This window comes from Calonectris borealis, chromosome 8 (genome assembly GCF_964195595.1).
Source record: "Calonectris borealis chromosome 8, bCalBor7.hap1.2, whole genome shotgun sequence".
Classification (NCBI taxonomy): Eukaryota; Metazoa; Chordata; class Aves; order Procellariiformes; family Procellariidae; genus Calonectris; species Calonectris borealis.
This window is the reverse complement of record NC_134319.1, coordinates 11,202,229-11,226,443: the sequence shown is the minus strand read 5'-3', so window position 1 is coordinate 11,226,443 and position 24,215 is coordinate 11,202,229. Positions and strand designations below refer to the sequence as shown.

The 24,215-nt window shown below is 40.3% G+C and overlaps 2 protein-coding genes across 7 annotated transcripts in view; one reads left to right on the top strand and one right to left on the bottom strand.

The window, feature by feature from the left end:
• The window catches only part of MAST2 (microtubule associated serine/threonine kinase 2), a 228,833-nt gene that overhangs the window by 240 nt on the left and 204,378 nt on the right, over positions 1-24,215 (top strand). Inside the window, exons 1-2 of one of the 5 annotated variants that reach the window (XM_075155916.1) lie at positions 4,764-4,890; positions 5,658-5,725. Coding sequence is in view for 1 of the 5 variants with exons in the window: in XM_075155883.1 (XP_075011984.1) it covers positions 1,857-1,889 (33 nt within the window). In the remaining 4 variants the exon portion in view is untranslated. The other 4 variants (XM_075155885.1, XM_075155883.1, XM_075155889.1 and 1 more) reach the window with 4 other exon arrangements.
• LOC142084840 (riboflavin-binding protein) lies at positions 10,592-23,373 on the bottom strand. 2 transcript variants are annotated; one of them, XM_075155933.1, is made up of 6 exons: positions 23,214-23,373; positions 22,196-22,353; positions 21,367-21,466; positions 20,111-20,239; positions 14,930-15,041; positions 10,592-10,950 (listed from the first exon to the last, which is right to left on the bottom strand). In XM_075155933.1, exons 2-6 carry the CDS (start codon positions 22,332-22,334, stop codon positions 10,714-10,716), a joined length of 717 nt encoding a protein of 238 aa, XP_075012034.1. In that variant the 5' UTR covers positions 22,335-22,353; positions 23,214-23,373; the 3' UTR covers positions 10,592-10,713. The 2 variants fall into 2 exon arrangements, with proteins under 2 accessions (XP_075012034.1, XP_075012036.1); XM_075155935.1 differs by lacking the exon at positions 23,214-23,373 and adding an exon at positions 22,661-22,678.

The window sequence follows — 24,215 nt, the reverse complement described above, 5'->3', positions numbered from 1 at the left end:
GTCTGTGGTTAAAGCTGGTCCCTTGGTAGGTTTGCTCACTGCGCCTGGTGCCCAGGTAACTGGTGAATGGCAGGTGTACCGCCACCTTACTCACTGCCTTCACAATCTCCGTCCCTCAGTCAGTATTCCCCTGAGGCATGCTTTTGCGAACTGGATTCCTAGCCACCTGAATCTGTCCTTTTGAGAGAAACATGGCAGTGTTGGGGAGAGACCACAGCTACCATCTGCCTGGGGGAACCCCAGGGATGGGAGGTGTAGGGAACTGCCTGTCATTAGCTCAGGACTGTGGCATTAGAGTGAGCACTGACTGGAGGCAGAGCCACCCCCTTCCTCTATCGTGTCATGCCATGGTTGGGCCTTCCTCTTCATTCCAGCACAGATGTTTCTTCACAGTGTCCTGCAGCAGTACCATGTGGGCCAGTGGGGTCAGCGCTGATTCTGAGGCAGAGCATGCTTCTGTCTTAGTCTGTATAATTCACTGAGTCACTGCATGCCTGAGCACTGACTGAGGGATGAGCATCACATACTGAGTTACACACACACGGTCACTGGGTCCAGCAGAGCTGGCACTCATTCTGAGAGAAAAGCATCCCTCCTGAGTTTTCCACAACTGTTCCAGCAACATGACATGCAGCCAAAGCAAAAAGCAATCAGAGAGCCTCTTGGAACGCTTCCATATCTATCTACTGTGAGACTGGGAAAGAAAAACATGTCTGCTTACAGTTACAATGGTCGTGGCCTCTCAGGCTTTTCTCATGATTCTGCGTTTTATTGTAATAACTTTTAAACCGGCTTCTGGAAGGAATCTGAATCGTGATACTCTCTGGGGACTGTTGGTTTCTCCATTCACCAGCATTACATTCTTGACAGTAGAGTGGTAAAATTACCTTTCAAGCTAGTCTTAAAAAATACCCATAGAAAATACGGATCTAGATAGATAGAAAAATACGGTTTCTGCAAGCACACACATTTGGATGCATGCTGATATAATGCAGTATAAATTTTAAGCTAGGCCAATAAATGCATTGAGATTTTTCTTTCATTGATGAATCAGTAAAAGAAACAGACCCCTCTCGCGCTGACATTTTATTCATCGGAAGTGGCCTGTGAGTAAAAGGCTTAGAATTCTCCTAAATGCCAGCGGCTCAGTCGCTGGCTGATGTCAGCTGTTAGACACTTGGCCAGTACTAGGATTTCACACCATAGCGCCAAATTTACAGACACAAAATAGCGTTGCTGAGACTGCTAATTTTGCCCTGAAGGCCTGTCCTGTACTGTGTTAATGTGGTTGAATGGTTCTGCCTCCAGAAGAGGGCACTGCTTCAGCATGTTTCTTCTGTAACCACACAGAATCTGTACAAGATGGAGCTAATGCTCCCATATACTATTGTGCATCTCCCAAAACAAGTTGTAGATTTTCTGAAATAAGTCTGAAAGTACATTCGACGGTGTGAAATTGCACTGTGTAATGAGGAGCCTTTTGATTAACTAAGACCAAGAATGACAGTCATTGCAGTGAATGAATTAAAAAAAAAGTCTTCAATTTTAATTTAATAAAGGCTCCTACATGATATTTGCCAATAAGCCAGCTGAATGCTGACTGACATATAGGATAGGTGACAAAAAAGGCATGCCTTGTGTTCCTCAACGTGTCCCACTGCTCACGCCTGTACAGAAGTGCTGCTGTCACAGTACCAAAATCCCTCAGTGGGAAAAATCTCACAAACAAGCTATTTTCTCTTGAAAAACCCCTGTGCTGTGCCAGAGCACCATAAAACATTGCAGTCCTCCTTGTGTTATCCCACAGAGGCCCACAGATTTCCCTGGCTGAAGGCTTCTCAGGAAAACCTTTCCAGATGCCTGGAAGATGTTCTGCTGAGCTGAGTAAGGTGTCCGTCCTCCCTCTCTCAAATCCTGCAGGTGGTGCTGTTTCTACAGGATGACGCATTTGAACATGCAACAAAATGGGTGGCTAAAAGGTGTTGCGTGTGTGGGTGTTGTAGTTCTCCTCTGTTACAGGAAGATCTTTGTTCGATTTAAGGTGTTGGGGTTTTTTTTTTCCCTTTTTGTTCCCCTGAGCTCCATAAAGATGGAGGGCTTTTAGTCTCAAAGAAACTGAAAGAAAAATAATTGATTTGAAAGTGCAGTTTTGCCTTTCTGCCTCTGGTCTGTCCATTATACCTATAGCTTTGGGGATCATTTTGGCTTAGTATTCAAGCAGTCTCCTTACCTTGCTTGGCCGCTAACGTTCTGTCTTGCTGAAGAGACATGAAACTCAGGCCTTGACTATTTGTAGGTATGACAAACCCCGTGGGATGTTTTGTGATAGGGAGCCACTTTCCGTGAAAGTCAACCAGAATGTGCCAGGTCAAATTCCTCCCCCAGTTTCAATGGGTATGAAATCTTCACTTCCTGTTCCAAGCTGCAGTGCACCTCTGCACTTTGTCCTCTGTGCTAAGGCATCTGCTATAATCTTTCAGTGGTACAGTCCGTTGCCGTTTTAATTACTAATTACCCACTGTAGTTACTACTTGTATTTTAATGCACTTGACCTATCAGATGAGAGGTGTTGGACAGCCTCACCAAAACGGAAAGGAATTTACTTTGTGTTTTGGTGTCCAGGTCACAAAACCTTCATAGGGTACAACCATTTTTTCTCCACTTCCTTAAGTTTCATAAGGACTTGAACTCAAACTTCTCCCAGGGAAGCCAAAATTGCAGAAGTACAGAGCCACCAAGAGTTTATGAGGACTAGAAATATCTCTAGTGCACTAAGGTACATCTCTTATACTTCCAAGACACCTTCTATCTGTTATAGCCTACGTTTGCCCAGGTGTCCCATTTACCCTGGATGCCATTGCACGCACAAAGCAATGATGCAGATCAGCAGTCTCTGTTGATGTACAGTTTAGTGGAGTGGTGGTGTATGTGCTGCATGATGAATTTGCAGCCCCTAGTAGGGGTAAGTTAAGAGAGGCTGCTGGAGTTCACACTCATGCAACATGGAGGAGAGAAGAGGCTCCCTGGGTACTTTCAAGGTATTTCTCAAAGACAATGGTGATTAACCCATTATCACCCCAATGGGACTGGTTATCATGTTGTCTACTCAGTCAAAAGCCTCTAATGAGCTACAGGCACTAGATTCTAATTAGATACCTGCATAATCCTGTCGTCAGCTTATGTTTTTAGGTGATACATAAGTTTTAGTGGATGAAGAAGCTTCCCTTCAGGGTCTGAATGTTTCCTATCTCAGTGCGTAAAGGCATTGTGCTTCACAGTGAGATAACACATTTTCCAGACTTAAGCTAGGCACGAGAACACTCTCTCTTGGCAGTTTTGGGCCAGGCCCAAGAGCCATTACCTTCATTCCTGTGAAGGTTAATGAATCTTGATGTGTGTGTTTGTGTGTGTGTGTGTGTGTGTGTGTGTGTGTGTGAAGGGTAGAGGTCTGAACTGGAATTGACCCAAAGATGGAGAGTAAGAGGGGTGCCCAAAGCTAGTCTTTCTGCACAGGCAGCCCCAGAAACTTAAGTTTTCACACTACCAGCAAGGTGGTGATGGCTCTGTCTATTTCGCAGCTGAACTGTTAATGGCTAGGGAAACTGTAAAGCTCATTGAAGTGCCATGCTGAATGATTCTTCTCGTCTCGTCTCTTTTCTCTTCTCTTCTCTTCTCTTCTCTTCTCTTCTCTTCTCTTCTCTTCTCTTCTCTTCTCTTCTCTTCTCTTCTCTTCTCTTCTCTTCTCTTCTCTTCTCTTCTCTTCTCCTCTTCTCTTCTCTTCTCTTCTCTTCTCTTCTCTTCTCTTCTCTTCTCTTCTCTTCTCTTCTCTTCTCTCTCTTCTCTTCTCTTCTCTTCTCTTCTCTTCTCTTCTCTTCTCTTCTCTTCTTTCTCTTCGCTTCTTTTTGTCTTTAGAAGCCTTTGCGAACTCTTTTGTCTATTTTGGAATTTGTAATTAAGTATCTTTATTACTTTCACTGTAATACGGCTTCAGGTAAAGGTGACGTTAAGGTAACTGCTTGATATCAGAGTTGTCAGTCCAGACAAGTTTAGCATTCTTGAACTAGGTATTGAGAAACTCTCCCAAGTATCCACATTGCACCAAAGGTACTGAAAAGCAGGCTGTGCTAGAGTCCAGCTGAGTGGAGTGATGCCCTCCAATGACCAGCCATACCCCAGGGAGCCAGTTGGCAGGCAGCAGCAGTGGGGAGCATGTCTGAGCTGCAAGAGCCTCCAGAGGGAATGTGACATTCCCAGTGAGTAATGCACAGATAATGGCTTGTGATTTCAGAAGCACTGGCAATATTTCACTGCTGTGTGCTCCAGGCTTCACCTTCACAATAGTGTTGGATAGAAAGGTGGTTGGTGTATGATAAAAAATAGTAAAAAAAGGAAAAAACTTTTTCGGTCTTAAAGTATGCCCTAGCAATGAAGGGGTTGTGTCATCTGACCTACTTGTGTGGAGAGGTCCGTGTTCTGGGTACACTTACCTAGCAGGAAGTTTGGAGGAATTCCAGTGAAACTGGGAATGTTGTGCAACATGTGTTGCTACAGTTCCCCACCAGTTAGAAGATTCTTGTGTTTAAGCCATAGATCTGGAGCAATTCCAGGCAATTTGATTTAAAGTAAACATCCTGGATGCAGCGTGTCAGATACTAGCACAATATTGTTTTAGTCTTTCTCATTTCTCCTGTGGGAATAATAATTCCATGAAGAAGGAAAGTGATCTAATGAGAGAATTAACTCAAGAGCTTGAACATTGAATTAATCACAGCTGTCTGAGAGGGGAACCAAGGCAAACTCCACAGAGACCTCACTGCATTTCCAAGGAAGGAGGCCAAAAGAATACTAACACTCGGATAGCAGTTGGTGATCAAAACAGAGGCAAGAGAGGTATGCTTTTAATAGCTAAAGGGAAGCAAAACTGTGCAGCAGAGAGAGTTTCCCCCCTCATTTCTCTGAGAAGTTAAATCTCAGTAGTTGGGGATCACTGCAAGATTTTCTTGGAGATGTTGAAAACTGCCGGATTGTTGGGGTCTGATCCTCACTGTGTCCTCACACTTATCTGAAGTACATGATTGATTTCATAGCTTGGCTCTTTTTTCACTGTTGTCTAGAGTTGTCCTGCAGCTTCACACGGAATTAGACCTGCTCACTAAGGTGATTTTATCAAAGGTGTGAGTTTTTTTTTGCCAAAAGGGAAAATGAGTTGTGCTTGAGAATTACCAGTCTTCAGGGACGTGGGACTTTTAGTCTTGCCATTAGTGAAGTTTGGCAATGTTTCAAATTGTAACCCAAATCCTAATGCTTTTTGGACTCTTTACTTAACTCTCCTTGTCTAAATCACCATGTTCCTTCGGATAATAAAGTAGAGCAAACACACAACAGACCAATGAGCTGTCTAGAGCATGTGGCATTTTTTGAAATAACTCCAAGTTATGCAAACCTTTTGAACAGAAAAAAGGAAGGAAAATAACTAGAAAATGTGCATAAATTCAGCTAATTTTATTCCCTTTATTTTTTATAGTCATTAGATATATACCAGGAGCACGTTCGCTCTCCTAGAAAGTATTGCACTTGCGTTGACAGAGCTTGTGAGCTGATTTCATTGAGAAGATGAATAGAGTTAAACTCTGCCTGATACCCACCACATTCCACAGCCTGTGTGTGCAGTGGGGTCATTCCAGAAGCAGTGCCTCTGTGGAATGTGAGATACGTCACTAACTCCGTGAGTAACTGTTAGTAGGATGTCTGCAGGTCCTGCATCCGCTTGCTTTGTGAGTCAGGACATCCAGGGCTCCGCATACACTGAAGCCTTAAAAGATTAAAATTTCCACAGCGTAACATTTCAACTGTAAGTGGCATAGGTTGCTACTACGCAGCCCAGCTCCTTGGCTGCTCAGCTGTTCCCTTGCCATGTATTTCCCTGGATGAATTTTTTCCTTGATTTACCTTTCCTCAGTGCAAGTCTTTTTCATCTCCCTTTTCAGAATTTCACCTTTGGGGGCTTGGACTAGTTCTCTGGTTAGAAAGATCGTTTTTATTCTAACCTTGTCCTTCAAAGTGCTTGCAAAATCTCTAATTCAATTGTCTGAGTAAACAAAAGGGTTGACTAGAATCAGAACAGACCCTTTGGGATTCCTAACAGAAGACCTGTCTGAGATTAATGACAACATACTCATAGTAATATTTTAATATATTTTTTAACCAGTTGTGCACCCATGTTATGGTGATTTCATTTGCACTTTGGTTTTCTCAGTTTGCTTATCAGAATATTACATCAAATGTTATCAAAACCCTTAAAAAGCCATATCTCATTTACAGCTTTCCCTTTTTCTGCAGGCTCATTATCTCTCAGCAAGTGAAATTAGCCTGTTTTGACATTATTTGTCTTAAATAATTTAACAATTATTATTTTTATAATTTCGTTATCCTTCAAGGTGCATGGAAATGCATTGTTTAATAACTTGTCCTATTTTTTGGATGCTCAGGATTTTGCAATATTTTATTTCATAAAATCTCTTTTATAATTTTTGCATAATAACTTTTGTCCAAGGATCACCTTACAAAGCGCAACTCCATTTGCAGTGTGAAATAAGGCTCTGAAACAGAACTTGTCTGTGCTAGTCCTCGTTCTGCAATACTTGCAATGATCAGATAAGCCTCTTACTGACTCTCTCCCACTGACTCAGTTTGCTTCTCACTACTTATTTTCCTCTCAGGTAGATTTTGAAGATTAACGAATATTTATAAAATGCTCTGAGTGAAACCTGCACATGAAAAATGTCCTCATTACTGATGCTTATTATTTTTTAAAAAGGAAGCGATATTGCAATCAATATCCACAGAGAATTATGACCTATAAAAATAGAGTGAGGACTCTAAAGGTACTACAGGAAATTGTGGCTGGCACAACTAAACTGAAGGTGAAAACAACTGAGTAACCTGACAAAGAAAGCCTTGCAATGGCACAAGATACAGTGGGCAAGTTTTGTTAATAATGCTTAGTATTGAAACATATGCAGGATGAAGTATTTGTATTACAGAAGGACGATTAAATCCTTTTCAGTCTGCAAGTAATTAAAGATGAAGTTCATCATCATAAGTAACATTAATAATTTTAAAGCAGCAGGCTCAGATAACCTATACTAAAGAGCTCTAACAGAACTGTCAAGAGACCTCTCATTTGTAATAACTCCTGGCATGTCAGTGAAATTTTGGAAGGCTCATATATTGTGCTAATGTTTAAGGAAAGAAAATTAAACAGAGCAAGCAGGATGACCCAGCTTGCTGTGTTATGGTTAACATGACACCAGTCCCAAGTAGCACAGTACAAAAAATGATACTTAGCCAGGTGGTAAATAAGTCAATAATTGGCAATAATTTTTATTTTTATCAACATTGTCTTGTTGATAAATCCAATTTAATTTATTGATAAAGATTGTAAGTCTGTTTCCTACAGATTAGTGTAGGAACATATTTCACAACATATTTCACAAAGCATTTGATTACCATTGTGACATTTTGCTAAAGATCTTAGTCGAGTCTAGTGTCACTAAATACAGAGAAATTTCAGTTGTCTGGGCGAGCATGGGTCCAGAAGCAGGGCATGCGCTTTTGAGCTGTGATGCATAGCAGGCACTTACCAAATCAGGTCAGCATTAGCTGGAGATGTCTGCAATCAGAGAATCACAGAAGAGTTTGGGTTGGAAGGGACCTTTAAAGGTCATCTAGTCCAACCCCCCTGCCACAGGCAGGGACATCAACTAGATCTGGTTGCTCAGAGCGCTGTCCCACCTGACCTTGAATGTTTCCAGGGATGGGGCATCTACCACCTCTCTGGGCAACCTGTTCCAGTGTTTCACCACAGTCATCAGTAACTTGGATCTTTCTTTTCCCTGGTTCACCTTCACGGTATATTGTTGTAGTCTAATTTTTAGTGATTTGTGTTATTTTTAATTTTGCTTTATCTGAGCCTTTTGCTTTATCCTAGCCTTTTTGTAAATGTAAAATTACTAATGTTAGCATTTCTGAGTGACAGAGAGATTGTCTAAGATGGAAATTACTGTGAGTATAAAGCAGCTAGACAGAGCAAACAGTGGCTTAGGAAGATTGGTCTATTCACATGAAGGTTTTGTAATACAATGAAGTTCAAAGCAATAAGCCTAAGAGCTAAGATCACAGTTCACACCTCTGGGACCAGGGAGTTGTATAGTGGAAAAGAGTAACGCCAAGAAAAAATGAGGAATTCTAACACATGGACACTGGAGGCATGCAAATAATCAGAATGATGCTCTTGTAGACAGAGGCAGTGCAATTAGGGAGAAGTGTGTAGAGAGGCAGGGACATGGTGCTCTCTCTGTAGGTCACCCTGAACACTGTCACGGAGTACGGCTTTGATTTGTACAATTTAGGGAGGATATTCATGACTGCAGAGAAGAACTGTAAGTATGATTTAAGGAGAGAGGGAATGTCTTATAATGACATATATAAACTAAATAGAGCTAAGATAGAGCTAGTTGCTAAGAAGCAATTTGATCTAGTGTATATGCTGCTGAGCAGAAAAACAATGCTGAATACTGAAGAACTCTTTAATACAACAGGCAAAAAAACAGTGGCTGAAAGCTGAAACATCAAATGTTAAATTAGGGATAATCGTTAACACTGAGGAAACAAATTATCAGGTGCATTGGACAATTCTCCATTATTTGGAGTTTTAAATCAAGACTGAAAGTCTTTCTGGATGGTAACTTGTATTTGAATAAAACATATCTGGATCAATGAAAGAATGACCAAGAGATGTGGGACAATTTCTGTGCTAGGGACAACTGAGTAGTTCTTGACTTTTTGGCTTAGAAAAGAGATGACCTAGAGGAAATATGGTAGCCCTGAAAAATTATTGGTGTCACAAAAGAGTTAAATCGTTTGCTTAGGGTACATCATGAATCAGTGGGAAAGTTATGAATAGGAGCGAAATGGTCTTGGTCCCTTAGCTGCTGTAGGATCCAGTGCTGTTCAAGAGCACGCAGTAACCAGTCTCATGGGTCATCCTGAAACTAAGCATGGAAGAATTGTTTGTTCAGAGTGGTTTCAAGAGTAATTTAGCCAGAGCAAAGAGAATAAAGTGGAATGGGAAGAAAAAGAGCAGAGACATAGGCAGAGACAATTGTGCTATACTTAACAAAGAACATGAAAGAAATCTTTGGCCATGGTGATACAGAAAAAGTTGGTGTTACGGCAGAGAGAGGCGATAATTAATTCCTGAATTTTGATCACAGCAAAATAAAAAGCAGGAAAATTTTCGCTCTGATTCAGGTGCAATAAAGAAGGACAGGAAAGAACGGAGTTAGTGAAATAGGGGGAAAAAGGACTGTCAGAGCTTTACAGAAAACCAAATTCTTGTTCTTTTTTTTTCAAACAGTAGAACTGACAAATTGAGTTAGCATGAAATACAGATGTGGCAAAGTATCATTCTAAAAACAATTCAGTGCTGGTAGGAATTAGTCCATTGTTAAATATACTGAGAAGCTGGTTGGAAGCAGAGCATGACCTAATGGGTCTAGCATTACTATTGCAGCTGTGTGAAAAACAGCCCAGTGAAGAAAGTGTGCTGGATTTTTAAGATTCTCCTAGTTTAACAGGATGTGCCAAGTCATTGTTTTAACTGTGGGCCAGGTCCTTAAATGCTGTAAGGTGCCTAGCTCCATAGCAAGCACTGAGATGATGCTGATTTTCACAATTCAGTAATCTGATCCCCCCAAATTAAATCCTTCTCATGGTTTCCCTGGTGATACCACTATGAAAGGCTGTACAGAATGGCACAGACCTGTCCACTCTACAGCAATGTCAGAGGGCGTATGGATGCATAATTGAAACCACAATTTCATTCATCCTTACCTGATGAGTCCCTCTGGGACTGGTACAAATTTTGGTTTTACTTTGACCGTAACAGTGATGCCGGAAAGCAGAATTACTGATGGGAGAAACCTGAGTGGGGCCCTCCCTGACAGTTCCATTTGTCAGAGATCATTCTGTTTGGAATCATTCAGTGGGATTAATTGCACTCAAAATTATGCTTCAAATTCATATTGTAGGAGACTTTTGTACTGCTGTTGTTTAAGGTAAAAGCCCAGTGCAACAGACTGTGCATACTGTATACTGGCAATATATGATCCAGGGATTTATCTAGTACACCACAATCCCCTGTTTTGCAAGAATGTTTTTGAAATACAAAATAAATACATTTTCAGTAGTCAGTAGCCAGGCTCACTGATGTATTTCTGCCTGCATCATTTCTTCTTTGTCTGAGCAGAGCCAGGCACACAGGAACTTGTGACAGGAGTGCTGTGTGCCTGTGCTAATGAAGGGTTTGGGTTGAAGATTTGGTGCATTACTGGCATGGCCTTCCATGAGGTCTCTAGTTCTCACTGTTCCACCTTAAGTCAGCAGGAGCTGCCTGTGCCTCTCCTCTTTGAAAGTCAACCCCTAGATGTTACCTTCAGGCTTCTAGCTGTTCAGTTCAAGTTACAAGATCACACCTGTGCTAACCTGTCTGGGAGCTTTGTGATGCAGATGCAAAAACATCAGAGAAAGATTAATATAACCAGCCATTGATTTATTATGTTCTAGGAAGTCAGGGATAAAGCAGGCTGGCATGATGCCCTGAGCCCAGCCTCCACGACGATTTCTCTTGTCCTGACATACATCCACCAGCATTTATCTTGTCTGTTCCCCTTCCTCTCCCTTTAGTTTCTCAAACTTCAGGAGTTTCTTTTGGCAGGCATGCTCCTCGCTGCTGCTGATGCTGGAGCTTTCCTCAGAGCTTTCGGATAGGATATACTTGATTGCCATCATGTCCTTCTCGTTCATTTGCAAGCAGAGGCAGGAGGATTCGCTCACCTTAAATGACGCCCCCCACATATTCTGGCACATGTCAGTCCCATTTGCATACATCTGTGTGTCAAATAAGAAATGCATCATTACATTTTAAAAAGAATTGAGTTAAAAATCAATTTGTATTAAATTGATAAATATTTATAACATTTTAAAAATTGGTACTAGATTATAAAAAGCAGCCTGCAGTCATCCATCTGAGATATCTTAAAATGTTATCCAGTCCCACAACTGGCAAAAGAGATTTGGCTGTTGTGGGAGCAAGTGATTACACAAAGTGCAAAGTGATCAACAGCCAGCCCTTTGTTTCCACCCTGGGGCTGACATCCCAGCTAGCTTTCTGGGTCTGACAGACCAAAGCTGTGTGTGAGAGCCTGTACAACTTGTAGCCTGTCAGGACACTCTGACATGTCTTGGGATCTGAGTAGTGCTGAAAGCGCCAGACTGAGTGTTTTGAATACAGGAATCTTTGTATCTACAGGCTAGAGACAGCCCAGTGGAGTCACAGCTCCGTGGGATCTCACTGTGCCTGCTGCAGTGTACATGGTGACCAGGCAGGGCCTCACAGACAAGAGAAGGGACATAACTTAGAAACTGCTTAAAGAAAAGAAGTTTTCTTCAAGCCTCCGAAGTGCTGTGTCCAGTGGTGCAACGGCCTTTCTGGGTCAAGAAATTGTAAACTGCAGCTTCTTGCACTCTCTGCAAGAGAATCTGTCCTGTTCTTGATAGTACATTGTTTTGTAAGGCCTGTATCATAGGACCTGTACAATCGCACAATAGAGATATTTCTTGCTTGCCAAGCTCATGTTGTGACAACCTTATGTCCGCCCAGCTTGAGTTTGCCTAAAGGGTATTAGCTTAGGAATTATCATGTCCAGCCACAGAGTGGGCAGGATATACACTTTATCTAACCTGCATTTCTCACATGTTTGTGGTTGAAGTTCAATCTTTTCTGTTTCTGTAAAGGAAGCTTTAGGTACTCCCAGAAGCAAAGCTAAGAATGAAGTTGGGGCTGGGAGCGATGGCAGGAGTAGAAGCCTTGGGAATTAAGGAGTGGGACTGTTAACGACTGAAATAGCGAACAAGGCAGCAGGACTGCTGGGCTCCATTACTGACTGATTCACCTTGACCATGTCACTAGCATCTCTCTGAAGGAAGCTGTGTTTCATCTGTAATAGTACAAGCAGTCCTTGCTGATTCTTAATCCTACAGTGTTTCTCTTAGTGCTGTAATTTCTGGATGGTGCGCTGATTTACCATCATCACCAGCTCATATAAAGATCTGACACTGTGGATCTCGGAGCAGGTGCCCTGTTTGTGGTTGGGAGATTTCTGCATGGAAGCTGCTCTCTGTGAAAAAAATTAATGATTACAGATTGAAGTCCGTTATGCAGAAGTGGGACTGGGCATCTGTAGTCCTGCAGCTTCTTCTGCTCCACCTATTTTCCACAAGAAGTTCTTCTTATGAGACGTCTCCCTCTCTCCCCACATGCAAAACTATGTTGATCTATACTGTGCAGGAAGGCAGATGAGAAGAAATAATCATTGCGTTTGCCTTAGAAATCTGTCCCTTGTGAATAATACAGAGTCCATTCTAAATAGCCCCAAAGACACTGTAGTCTGTAAAATAGCTTTTCAGTTCACGCCATCTCTAGCCAGGGCTCACTTCATGGATGCTGCAGTTGCTGGAGGAGGAGTGTGGAAGTTGGCTAGTGCACTGGGAGCAGGGTCAGAAATTGAAAGGTTGCTGCATCTAGTTCTCTCCTTGTGTTCTCAGGGATGCAGATCTTAGCTGTTTCTTTCCCACTATTCCTGTGTTTTTAAGCAGCCGTAGACATTTTCTTCCAGCTCCTGTACAGTTGCTGGATTTCTACCTGCTTTTAGCTAATAATTCCAGAAAGTATTAAAAGCTGTCATGTGTGTTTTCTTACGTCTGTATGCAAGAGACATGGCTACATCCTATTCTTATGTCCTGCAGGTTCTGTTACATGTATTCATGCTCTTCCACTTGCTAAATTGGTAATTTTATTTTGACCTTCCTCCTAACTCTGCTTAAAGATCAGAGCATAGCCAGAATACTGCAGCAAACAAACAGTGCACACAGCTCATTTACCAAACGTGTCCCTAAATTACTGCAAAGAATTCTGATTCTTCAGCTTCTTGGAAGATGTTCTAGTCTATGCATTAACATTGCTTTGGGAGCACTCAGCTGAGACAACAGTGACAAAATGTGCCTGATTTTAGCCAGGCTAAAACTGGCTATGATCCATTGTGCATTCTTAATGTTCAGCATTTGTTCCATATTCAGCATTTGTTCCAAATAGTCCCTACAACCACTTGCATATGTAGGGCTGCTGATTGCTCCTCTGTATGAGCTGAGGGCATCAAAAGAAAGTAAGCATCTGTCACAGTGCTCTGACATTGGAGAACCCTTTGTGCTTCTGGGTAACAGTAATTTTCTTTTCCATGAGTTGAGTCCAAACCAAGTGAGTCTAGTGTTTGTATATCATGTAGTTTTCATTTGGGAAATGTGTTTTTTTAATTTCTCTGAAGAAACTTCATCTTTATTTTTACTTACCATGCAAGCCTATTTTTGGTGAAAAACATGGGCAGTTTAGGGTGTGGTTCGATTTAGTTTAGGAATAGCTGTGCCTGGCTTCAAGTGATAAGACCTCTGGATTTGCTGCATGTTTTTCCCTGCAGATGGTATATTTTCTTTAAGAAATAAATACAAGGGAATTAAAGGTTAAAAACTCCTATCTCTTGACCAGGGACAGTTTGAACAGGAATTGGAGGTTATTTATGGAGATTATAATTTCGTTTTTCACTTCATCTGGAACTACTGATGATTTAGCACATCTGGGAAACTAAGCTGTAAGTTTCCGCAGCCCCTTTGTTTTTTGGCCACTTTCCTGAGCGTGATGATTAGTGTCACTTTTGCAAGGCAGACAGCAATCCTGCACTAACTGGACTGTGACTTCCACTTATATCAGTTGCTGAACTGACTTCTGGAAGTACATGCACTTGAATTGAATTCAAAACAATGAATCTGGGATCTCTGCAAGCCTTACTACCAGTCCCTAAGCACTACACTTAAATTTCATTTACTTCTGCAATTTGGACAGTTTTCATGGACTCAGTGAAGTTCAACTGGTAAAAATATTCAAATAAGTGTAGCAGTTTTGAGCTTTATTATATTGCCCTGATGCTAAACTTACTAGAGTCACTAGAAAAAAATCCTACCCGATTCTTGAAAGATCAAGTTCCAGGCAACCTTGTTCCTATAAGTCTTGTCAGTTCTCACTTTATACACTTTTGCTCATAAAATTAGTTATCCCAACCATTAAACCGTCTCAGAAAGATGGGATGAGCTCTCAGAAAGCTTTTCAGTGCTGCTCTTTAACCATTGGAGTTCTAGAGAACGAAGTTAGCTCTGCCTAGCCATTGGCAGACACAATGGAGAACACACATCAGAGATATGATAGGTCTATGGAGAACAAAAGGGAGACAATTAGAAGAAAGTCAGGACTTAGGGATTTGGAGGATGGAGAAAGACTTGAACATAACAAGGTAAAATAGAGAAAAGGGCAAAGATGCCTAATAGACAAGAAAACCTTAAAAATTCCTTAGTGATTTGGGAACTTACATCCCAATTTAAAAAGGCAGAGGTGTGTAAAGCCCCATGTTATGTAAGGAACCTTATAAAATGCATCTCAGTGTCTCTGTTGTATGAACAAAGTTCATTTATCTTTTACTTTCTAAACGCCACTGTGGTTAAAATATCAGTGCTGCTTGAACGTTTACTTTTGTTTCACAAGTGGTATGAATAGTGATTAATTAAATGTATATATACTTAGAGTAAGCGATCTACATAGATATAAATGTTTTAAAATTTATATACTTAAAAAGTCTGCTGTAGGTATGGCTTGAAACTGCTGCAGTAAAAATAATTCACCTGTTGCATTTTACGCTCACATATTCAGGGAAAAAAAAAATTCTTAAGGCCATTTTTTCTGCTCCAGTTGATCAGGTTTTCTTACCTCACTGTACGGAATACATTCATTCTTACAGTGGTTTTCTCCACTTTCATCCCATTCCCAGTCCGTCAGCCAGTTATGAGTACATATGGAATCATCTTTGCAGGCTTCATACCTTCATGGAGATTAGTGTGGAAGATACAGTTATTTCTCTCACTTTTTTTCAGTGGACTCAGATTCGACTTGTCAAAAAGTCTATGTGGGCTATGCTAGTAACGTGGTACAGTTGCACAGTGCAGCTTAGCAACAGATCTTCAAGAAATGTACACATTATCTTAGCTTGACATGTACATAAACTCTAAGCTGGCCAGGAAGACCTAAATCTCAATGAAAACTAAACAGTTCACCCACTACATTTTATACTCACAGGCTTAAGTAAAGGGCTCTTCTGAGGAGCAACACTCATTCAGGCAGTGTTTTCTGCTTGGTTATGTTTGCTGATGTTACTGAGTGGAGGAAAGACTGTGTGGGAGGGAGTTTCAGGAATGCTGATGTCAATATTGTGACAGGGCACAGGTACGCTAAGAGTGAACTGTCACTTGAGGGAGATATGGGGAAAGTTTGTGTTTATGAATTAATATGGGAAGGGCAGAATGATATTTCCTGGGTTGCTATGAGGAATGTTCGCTGAAATAAGGAAAATCCACAAACAACAAAATCATATAAAGTAATAGGCTGTCAGCCTCAGAACAACATTTTCAAAGACATTAAACTTGAAGTGAAGGAGGAAAGATAAAAGTCTTGTAGGGTATAGGGTCTAAAATTTTAAATTTTAAGTTATTTTTAACTTGTAAGTGGTAATGTAAAAAAAAGCCTATAAATGGCCTGGAACGAGTACGGTATGCAACTGACTGGTCTGTGTGATGAGAGATTTCATGACTTACCATTAATCCTACATAATTTCCTTCCTTCCTTCCATTTCTTTTTATGTTCTACTTTTTGGCTCTTACTGTTGTTAAGGATCACTTTCTGCAAATCAGTTAACATCTACTTAAATTTACTCTCAGTGGCTTCAGGTGGACTATTCACACCAGTAACTGAGAGTGCCAAAACCATCAGGCGCAGCTTTCAAAAAGTCAGCATAGTTCAGCACGGTATTTATAACTAATGCCTTTGGATATATTTTCTGTTTGTCATTTTTAATCTTCAGGGTCATATTTCCAAAACTACTTTGATATCATGAGGGCTGCAGACTCACATTTTTAAATGAAATGTGAGGTTGTCACATGGTCACAGAACTACATGAACTAGACATTGCAGTACATTTGCACATGCAGAAAGGTAAGAATATACACATCTGCAGAACCTTCACATAGGTTTTCTGGGCTTCTTGGAGGGAGAAAGAGCAGTAACAGATGGAGGGTAACCAGGGCCTGAACTAAACAGGTCTGGGGCAGGAGACACGTATTCTCAAATGTGTTCATCCATGAATCTGCTGCCAGAGGTAGTGGCTCTGCTAGAAATATAGGCTGCAATTTGATAAATTAATACAATGTGACACTAATAGGCAGATCCTACCAGTTTGTATCACGACTGGATTTGGGACTAGGGACTGTAAGAATAATTGGTTTGGTGTTTGTTAGCTGCTGCATGTACCCTGACTGAGAAAGACACATAGAGGTAACTCCCCAGTGACAGCTGTTTCTCTAATGCTAGTCACTTTGCCTGCTTGAAGGCACGCCAGTTAGAAGCATCAATGCAAACTTTTTGTTAGTCACCACCTATGAACTCTCCACAGACCAGCATAAGATTCAACAATTAAGCCCCTGATTCTTCAAGCCACGTAGGCACGTCTTTTACTTTACACATGCACTTAAATCCATTGCTTTCCATCAAAGTCGATCAATATCTACTGTGAGCTGCGTAATGCTAGCACTTCCACTTAAAGTAGTTGTGCCCTTCCACAGTCTTCTTTTTTGGTTTCCTTTTTTATTTGGCTAAGTATTTTTCAGTCTGATGGGTTCCCAGGCCAGGGTTGCTTCACGGCGTTTCAGACAGTGCCGCTGGCACATGGGTGGGGACAGGGAAGGGGAAAGAATGAGCAGCCCTTGGGGCTTAGGAGAGGGCAGAACTGCTTCTTTTGAAATTAGTGTCACCTTCAGTTATATTTTTCAAATTATGAATATGTATTTCAGAGTTTTACTGAACTGGGGCATTCATGCTATGCATCTGGTTTCCCCAGGAATCTGAATTAAATATGTTTATTGAAGTATTTATATTTTTATTCACTATTGTCTATTGAATTGTCAAATGAAATGTTTCCTAATTATGATTATTTCCTAACTCTGTTTTTTTTATATAAGCAGGTAGCAAGGCATAACTCTATTGTTACAAGTTTTGCTTTATCCCAATGGAAGTCATTATGAAGCTAAATTTATGAAAAATCATGGCTTATGAAAAGTCTGATTTCTGCTGTCCAGAGACCCATAAGTGGTTTCTTCAAACATTAATTAAAACCTGTGAGAAACATAAACATAAATAGTTAAAAGATCCTCCCTGAACATACTGGTTCCCTGTGCACAACGAGCAAGATATTTTTATTTTAAAGCTTCTCCCCCCCCCTTTTTTATAATTAGCTGTTTCTCTTTCACAGGTGGATGAGAAAATGGCTTGTACATTGGGCTCTTTCAAAAACAATAGTTTTAGGACTAGTGGGAGCAAGGAATCCTAAGACAATAGGAAGAAAAGGAAGGCCCCAAGCTAGTCAGATGAATTTCTTTTAAATGAAGTCACTGCTTATTCAGAATCCTCTGCACATTTCTGGCCACAAAGACACACAGTATGCAGCAGGCACACTCACGGCATGTAGAGAAAGTAGGTCACATCACTAGCAGTGCTACAGCACGCTAAAGGGACTTCGGTGAATAGAACATGAAAAAATGTTACTTTAAATCACCAGAAAGAGTGGGAATTCTGTCCAGGCTCTTTTCTAGCCTCAGGCCTTAAGCAGGGTGAGGGAATGGGTTTGACATTGGCATTAGGCAGGCACACAGACTAGCATGCACGGTAATGGGTCATCATTACATTTTTGATTCAGGCCAGGCATCTATGATGCCAACAGGGGCAATAGATCATTGTTCAGTACTTGTTTAGAGTAAAGCCTACTCTCTGCCAGGAGACTCTGTACTGGAAAAGGGTCAGCTTTTCCTGTGCAGCAGCTCTCAATCACCCCCCCCCATACTTTCCAACAACAAAAGTTAAAAATGTGATGGGGGACACTAAGGGTTTTGCTATGTAATATGGACCCACCATATACACTTTGGTATAAATCTCATATATACTAAGCGTGGCTTAAACCAGTTCATAGATGCAAACTAAACTTACAGGGTATATTTTCTTTCGTCCTTACACTTCCACTGGATATAGCAATTTGGTGATGACTTTGTGTGCTCCTTATTTTGGGATACATTTGTTTTAGATATTGGTATTCTATCGCTTTGCCTTGTTGGATCTATTCTAAAGCTCACTGGCAACTCCAATGCTTTAATATCCAAATGCTTTCAAGTTTTGGTAATATTTGGTTCTGAGCTTTGAGATTCTGAGCACTGAGGCAAATTCAAGGTCTCAGTCTTTATCTTCAAGGAGGTCAATAATCTGGATTCAGTTTAGATTACCAAAAATTTAGGAAGGAAGACTGCACAGACCAAGACAAAGACAGACAAATCTGTTCCTGAGGCACATGGAATTTCCTAACATAGAAATAAAATTCATCACTAGAGGAAACTCCAGGGAAGCTAAGAAACACATCAGCCCTTCTCACTGTCTTCCATTACAAATGCAAGCTCTGCTTCTTGTTTCCTTCTCTGGCACAAAGCAATGGAGACATATTTAAAGACAATCCTACCAAAATACTGCACTGCATACATGACTTTGCCCTTGGAGAGAAGATGAGAGTGAAAATGGATCCATGTGTCAATAATATCCAAGTTGCATAACCACTAGGGAAAGCACTGTGCGGAGCAGTGCAAGAGAACCTGACCATACGCTACTGTGTACACTGTATTTTCTGTGCTTCCAAGAAAAGCTCTTTTATAATGTTTTTAGAAGTATTAAAACAGTTTTCTGTGATTTTCAGAGCAGCCTAAGGGATTCAAACATTCACAGTTCATTACTTTCAAGGGATGCTAGCAGTTACAATCCTATAGTGGGAACACAGCCTGTGCTGTTTGTACTATGCTTCACACCAATTTAACCATACAGACAAGTTACTGTAGTTACTAGGCACAACATTAATATGGTACTGAGATTTATATGACATTATTTAAGATCCAACATCTCATAACGGAGGGAGGCAGGGAGGGAGGCAGGGAGGGATATATGGACCACTGAAAAAATGTCAGTACCCCACCTGGATATAATGCTCCTACCCCAAGACTAAGGACAGATACGTGCTGGGTTGTCCCACTACATGTCATGCACTCAAAAAATAATGTGATTCCTTGATGGTGTATTTTGGGAAACAAAATTAAATGCTATTATGCTTGCTCATTGCTATTAATATTTTTTAGCATTACTTGGCTGCAAGTTTCTCTGAGATTCAGGCTTTTAGAAGTGGTTTTAGAGAGAGGGATGATGGAAGGGAAGAGAAAAGGCCAGGGGTGAAAAATTAAGGAATTAAGATAATTTGTTATATGAATTAATTGAAAACTTACAGGAAGTGGCTACTTTCATGATTTTGTAGTGCATTTTATACATATAAAAGAAATCTATCATATCATGATAAAGTATTTAGATTTAAAATTTAGATTGAAAACTGCATAAATGCTAATTCACAGGCATGGACTTTTCAAAGGGTGGGCAGGCCCTCACTGCTGTTGGTGCCTGTCAATGTGGTGAGAGCTCCTCCATCACGTCAGGCACTTCTGATGCCACTGTACTGCATCCTCACGGAGAGCAGGCCAGTGCTGTCCCTGAGTCACTAAACTCTGGCAGACTCCATCCTGCATTCAGCCTGTGTCATTATTATTTTGCGGGTAGTAGCTTAGCAGAGGAAAAAGTAGAGATGGCAAACAAGAAATGAAGAGGAAGAACAAGAGAAAAAGCATAAAGGTGGTGCAACACCATTGAATGTTAATGCCACTTGATTGGGAGATCTGTGCTTCATTCACCCATGGTCCTTGACACCCTAGTAACACAGGCATATTAAAGCTAAATAAAAATACTTTGATAAAAAACTGAACCTACCAATCATCACAAAAGCTTTGACACAGTGGAACAGACTGAATACCAGCAGTAGTGTTGGGATGGATCCAGTGAGCAGCATGTGGAGAACACCGGTAAAAGCACTCAATTTTCTTTGTGAAATCTTCACAGCTGTGGTGGGTGAGAAAAGCCACAAATAAGCCCGTTTCTTAGCATCAAGGCTATAGCCTTAGTTTTCTAGGCCTGCTTTGATGTGGATGCAATACTACACATTAGGAGAAAAACATAGAAAAGCATCCTTTTGCCCTGTTAGTGTCTAGGTTCCAAACTCATTCCTTTGGCATTGTGTACAGACGCTGACTGTGCCATTACCATAGCCAGCTAAAGAGTGCACAAATGATTCCATGCATATTTCAGCCCTATTTGTGTGAACTTTCTGTAAACTTTTGAGGCCTTGAGTTTTCCTGGCAAGACCAATTCCAGGCAATAGTGAAATATAGTTTAAAACTATAGTACAAAACTACTTCTGTGCTGTAGCCTCATGGTTTCACTAATCTTTAGATTTTCCCACAGCCCAGCTGAAGTTACTTAAAAACGCATACTGTTGCTGCTCTTCTGGGAGTGGCAGGCAATAGCTCTTACTTTTGCACATCTGTTTTTGCTTAATTGTTTTGTACTTTCATTCTTTTATTTCTATAACTTGCCATGTTTCACAGCTCTAACATCTAATGGGGTACTAAAAATCTTAATTATGAAGACATTCTTCATGGTTACAAAACCCACAGGACTACAAGAATTTTTATTCTAAATATTCAGAAGTTTCATTTCTGGACTCTTGTGCATTTTGTTTGTGAGATTTAATAATCTAGTTGATCTGCTTTCTAAACAAAAGAAAAAGCCTGGTAAGTGATGGTTGCTTTGGAGAGCTACAGAGGTGCGATGTGGTTGTTACCTACTGGGTTTATGACTGCTTTGCATTGCTAGATCTGGTTCTAGCAATGCAAACCTGAAAGCAAACCTGAAAAAACATAACTCTTTCCTGATGAGATGGCATAAATCCTTCTGCACAAATAGTATATACTTAGGGATTCATGAGCTTTTGTAAGAGGAGAAGAAGAAAAGCCAGTCGTTGGTCAGGTATAGAGACAAGATGATGGGAACCAGGCTGGGTGGCATAATCTCTAGGGCAACCTAGGGACTGTCCATCAGCAACTCTAGGGGGAGTTACCATTAGCTGTGTGGCTGCTACAGCACAGATCTATTGAACCAGGACACAGACAACATGAAAGCTGACTTACGATTTACTGAGCTGCCCACATCTGTTCCAGTAGCTGTTGTTTACTTTAATTACTGGAGAATGAGCCAATTGCTCTGTGAAGTCTGCATAGCAACAGGAAGCTGTTGGGAATGAAAGAGAGATCTTGCAATAAGGATTTTCTTTAATACTGTATTTGGAAGACTCAAAATGTAAGATGAATCTGTTTTGATCCATAACATGATAAAGTCTCTTAGTACTAACTAGAGGATATACTCAAACTCTAACATTTTTCGTTTTGGAAGTAGCACTGTAAATGCTAAGTGAGATGGACTGGGGTCAACAATGCTTTGTTAAGGTGTGCCCAGAGAGCCCCCAGAATTTTACTAGTGTTCTGCCAGGTGTTATATCCTGAAGGATACTAACTTTGAAAGCTACCAAACATAAAAAGAGAGTTGAAGAAATGTAATAAAGACTATACTTTGTTCACTATAGAATTTTGATTCCAACCTTTCCTATTTGGTGTCTGCTACAATTAATTAATTTTTATATTTAATCACAATAAGCCAAATTAATCTTTGCTGTAAGCTTTTTTAAGCAGATGGAGCTACAAGAAAAGTAAACTGCATCAGAATTTTAAACATATTTTAAATAATAAATGAAGTCAATGAGAGTTTTGCAGTTGACTTTGTTAAGAACCAGAATCTTATTCTTGGGTTGCATGCAGCAAAATGCCTATGAAGGAAGCTTTTCAAATGCAACATATACTGCATCTTATATATTTTTGAGAAATTAAGGGAACTGCCAGAATTATTAGTGTGTACAAAGGTGTACTGATAGATTATATTTGGCAAAAATTAAACCACTCTTACATTTAGAGTACAGAGTGCATTCATGCATATTTGCCTCAGGACTTGGCTTCAGTTTGTGGGTATCCCCTTCCAGACATCCATATTTTTGGCAGGTAGATGACATTATGACAGCAAAGAGGGTGACAGCAAGCCTCAGCATTGTTGTTCAGTTCTTTTTCCTGTATGGAGAGAAGTCTTTATTTATATCCTTTATTTCTAGGAGAAGCCATAACATTGAAAGGAAGGACTGCTTTAAAAAAGCTACATTTGTAACCAAATAAAATACGCTCAGCAAAGATGCACACATAAATATTAAGACACACGTTCTCCCTTCCTCTTTGCTTATATCTGAACACTTATACTTCTGCTACCTATTTTTGAGGTTCGGTGGCAAGTGATAAAAGCCACCAATAGTTCAGGCTATTTATGAAAACATGTTATAATTTTCAGTATTTAAGAAAATTATTTTAAATTTCTTACACTGACCTGAATTTACCTTTGAACCCTTCCAAGAGACATTCCTCTGCTTCACTAGATTTGAAGGAAAGATTAATTAGTTCTAAAACTTGCAGAGTTGTTCTGCACACTTGGAAGTTACACATTTAATACAACTGCAAGTGAGCTAGTAGTGGTCAGCACCTGAGCTAGATAAATTAGATCGAACACTTGCCTTTGTTGAGGCTATGCTAGTTCATACTTAAGAATCTGATCCATTATTTTCTGCCTCTTTTGTAGAGTTCTGTCAAAAATGCAAGGTAAAAACGTTTTGTCTGTAAGACTAAAATTTCTCTAAACACAGACTACAGGTTAGTGAGCTATATAGATAAATCTAGAACCTGTTACATAAATCAATGCATAATTCTTTATGCATGTTATTAATTTAACCCTTCATTCTTTAGTTAAATATTCCTGTTATCTTTTTGGAATAATTTTGCCTGAATAAGGACTGCAGCTCCTCTATGTACCTAGACTTTTCAGATGTAAAGAAAACAACATGTTACAGACGAAAACTGTCTCCAGTTTCTCAGAGGTTTCTCACCTCTTTTGCTGTCCTTCTGGGTGATACTTCTCCCTGGAACAGGAACACTGTAAATGGCTTTTCTCATTTTCCACTTTATATACCTGCCATCTGGTATCAGTGCTCCAGAATTTGTTTGCCCTGGAAGAGTTCCACGACCCTTTGGAATGCTAACATAGATTTATCTCAAAAGCAGATGCAATGACCAGCACATAATGCCCTTTTACTGCTTGCAAAAGTCGACATGATAAAGAGGGAAGTACAAACATAGGTTAGAATTAGAAAAACAGCAGCTCTCCTATATACCAAATACAACTAACCCCCTTGCCTGATTTTTCAATGATTCCTTTTATTATTAATTATTAGATTCATTTCTACAAGTTTCATGGGGCTTTTATTACAGATTAGGACTTTACTGAGACATTAAAAACAACGCTTCATATTTCAGCCTGACTGGCTTAATTTTGACTATAGATAACGATGGTTTCCTTGGCTTACACAGTAATTTTACTGCAGTCCCCAGAAGAGAATCTACATCTCCTGATTGCCAGGTCTTTGCTCTTTGTTCACAAGATCCCTTTAAAACCTGCTGCCATTTGCTCTGGTTGCTCTATCCACCTCATATGTACTCTCCAACCAGTGTCACAAGCACTACAAGGAACTGTTGCTTGTACCATTGATAGAGATTCCTGATTGCATTTCATTGTGAGATCTGCTTTCTGCAAAGAGGATTCTGCATCTGAACGTAAACCATTGCATAAGGTAGACATGGTCATTACAAATAGTTGCACTTACTTTCATAGATCAAATCTCGTTGAGTACTGTGAAGAGCAATACTACTCACTACCTTGCAATTATTTAGATGCATAAGGAAAGTAGCATCTGTGTTTAATACAGAACACTGGTTTGTCAGATAAAACTCTGGGACCATTATTTACAAACCTTTTTTGCTTGAAAAAACAAACATTGGCACAGTGGAAGTGCGGAATGAATCTCATTGAGCAAACTCACTGAGCATAATAA

What these genes read in the sequence shown, in the direction of transcription:
- LOC142084840 (XM_075155933.1), bottom strand. Translation starts at nt 22,334, where the DNA reads ATGCTGAGGCTTGCTGTCACCCTCTTTGCTGTCATAATGTCATCTACC. An exon ending in ATGCACTCTGTACTCTAAAT is followed by an intron (nt 21,467 to 22,195) that starts GTAAGAGTGGTT and finishes CATTCCCAACAG; the next exon opens with CTTCCTGTTGCTATGCAGAC. An exon ending in TGTGGGCAGCTCAGTAAATC is followed by an intron (nt 20,240 to 21,366) that starts GTAAGTCAGCTT and finishes CACCCACCACAG; the next exon opens with CTGTGAAGATTTCACAAAGA.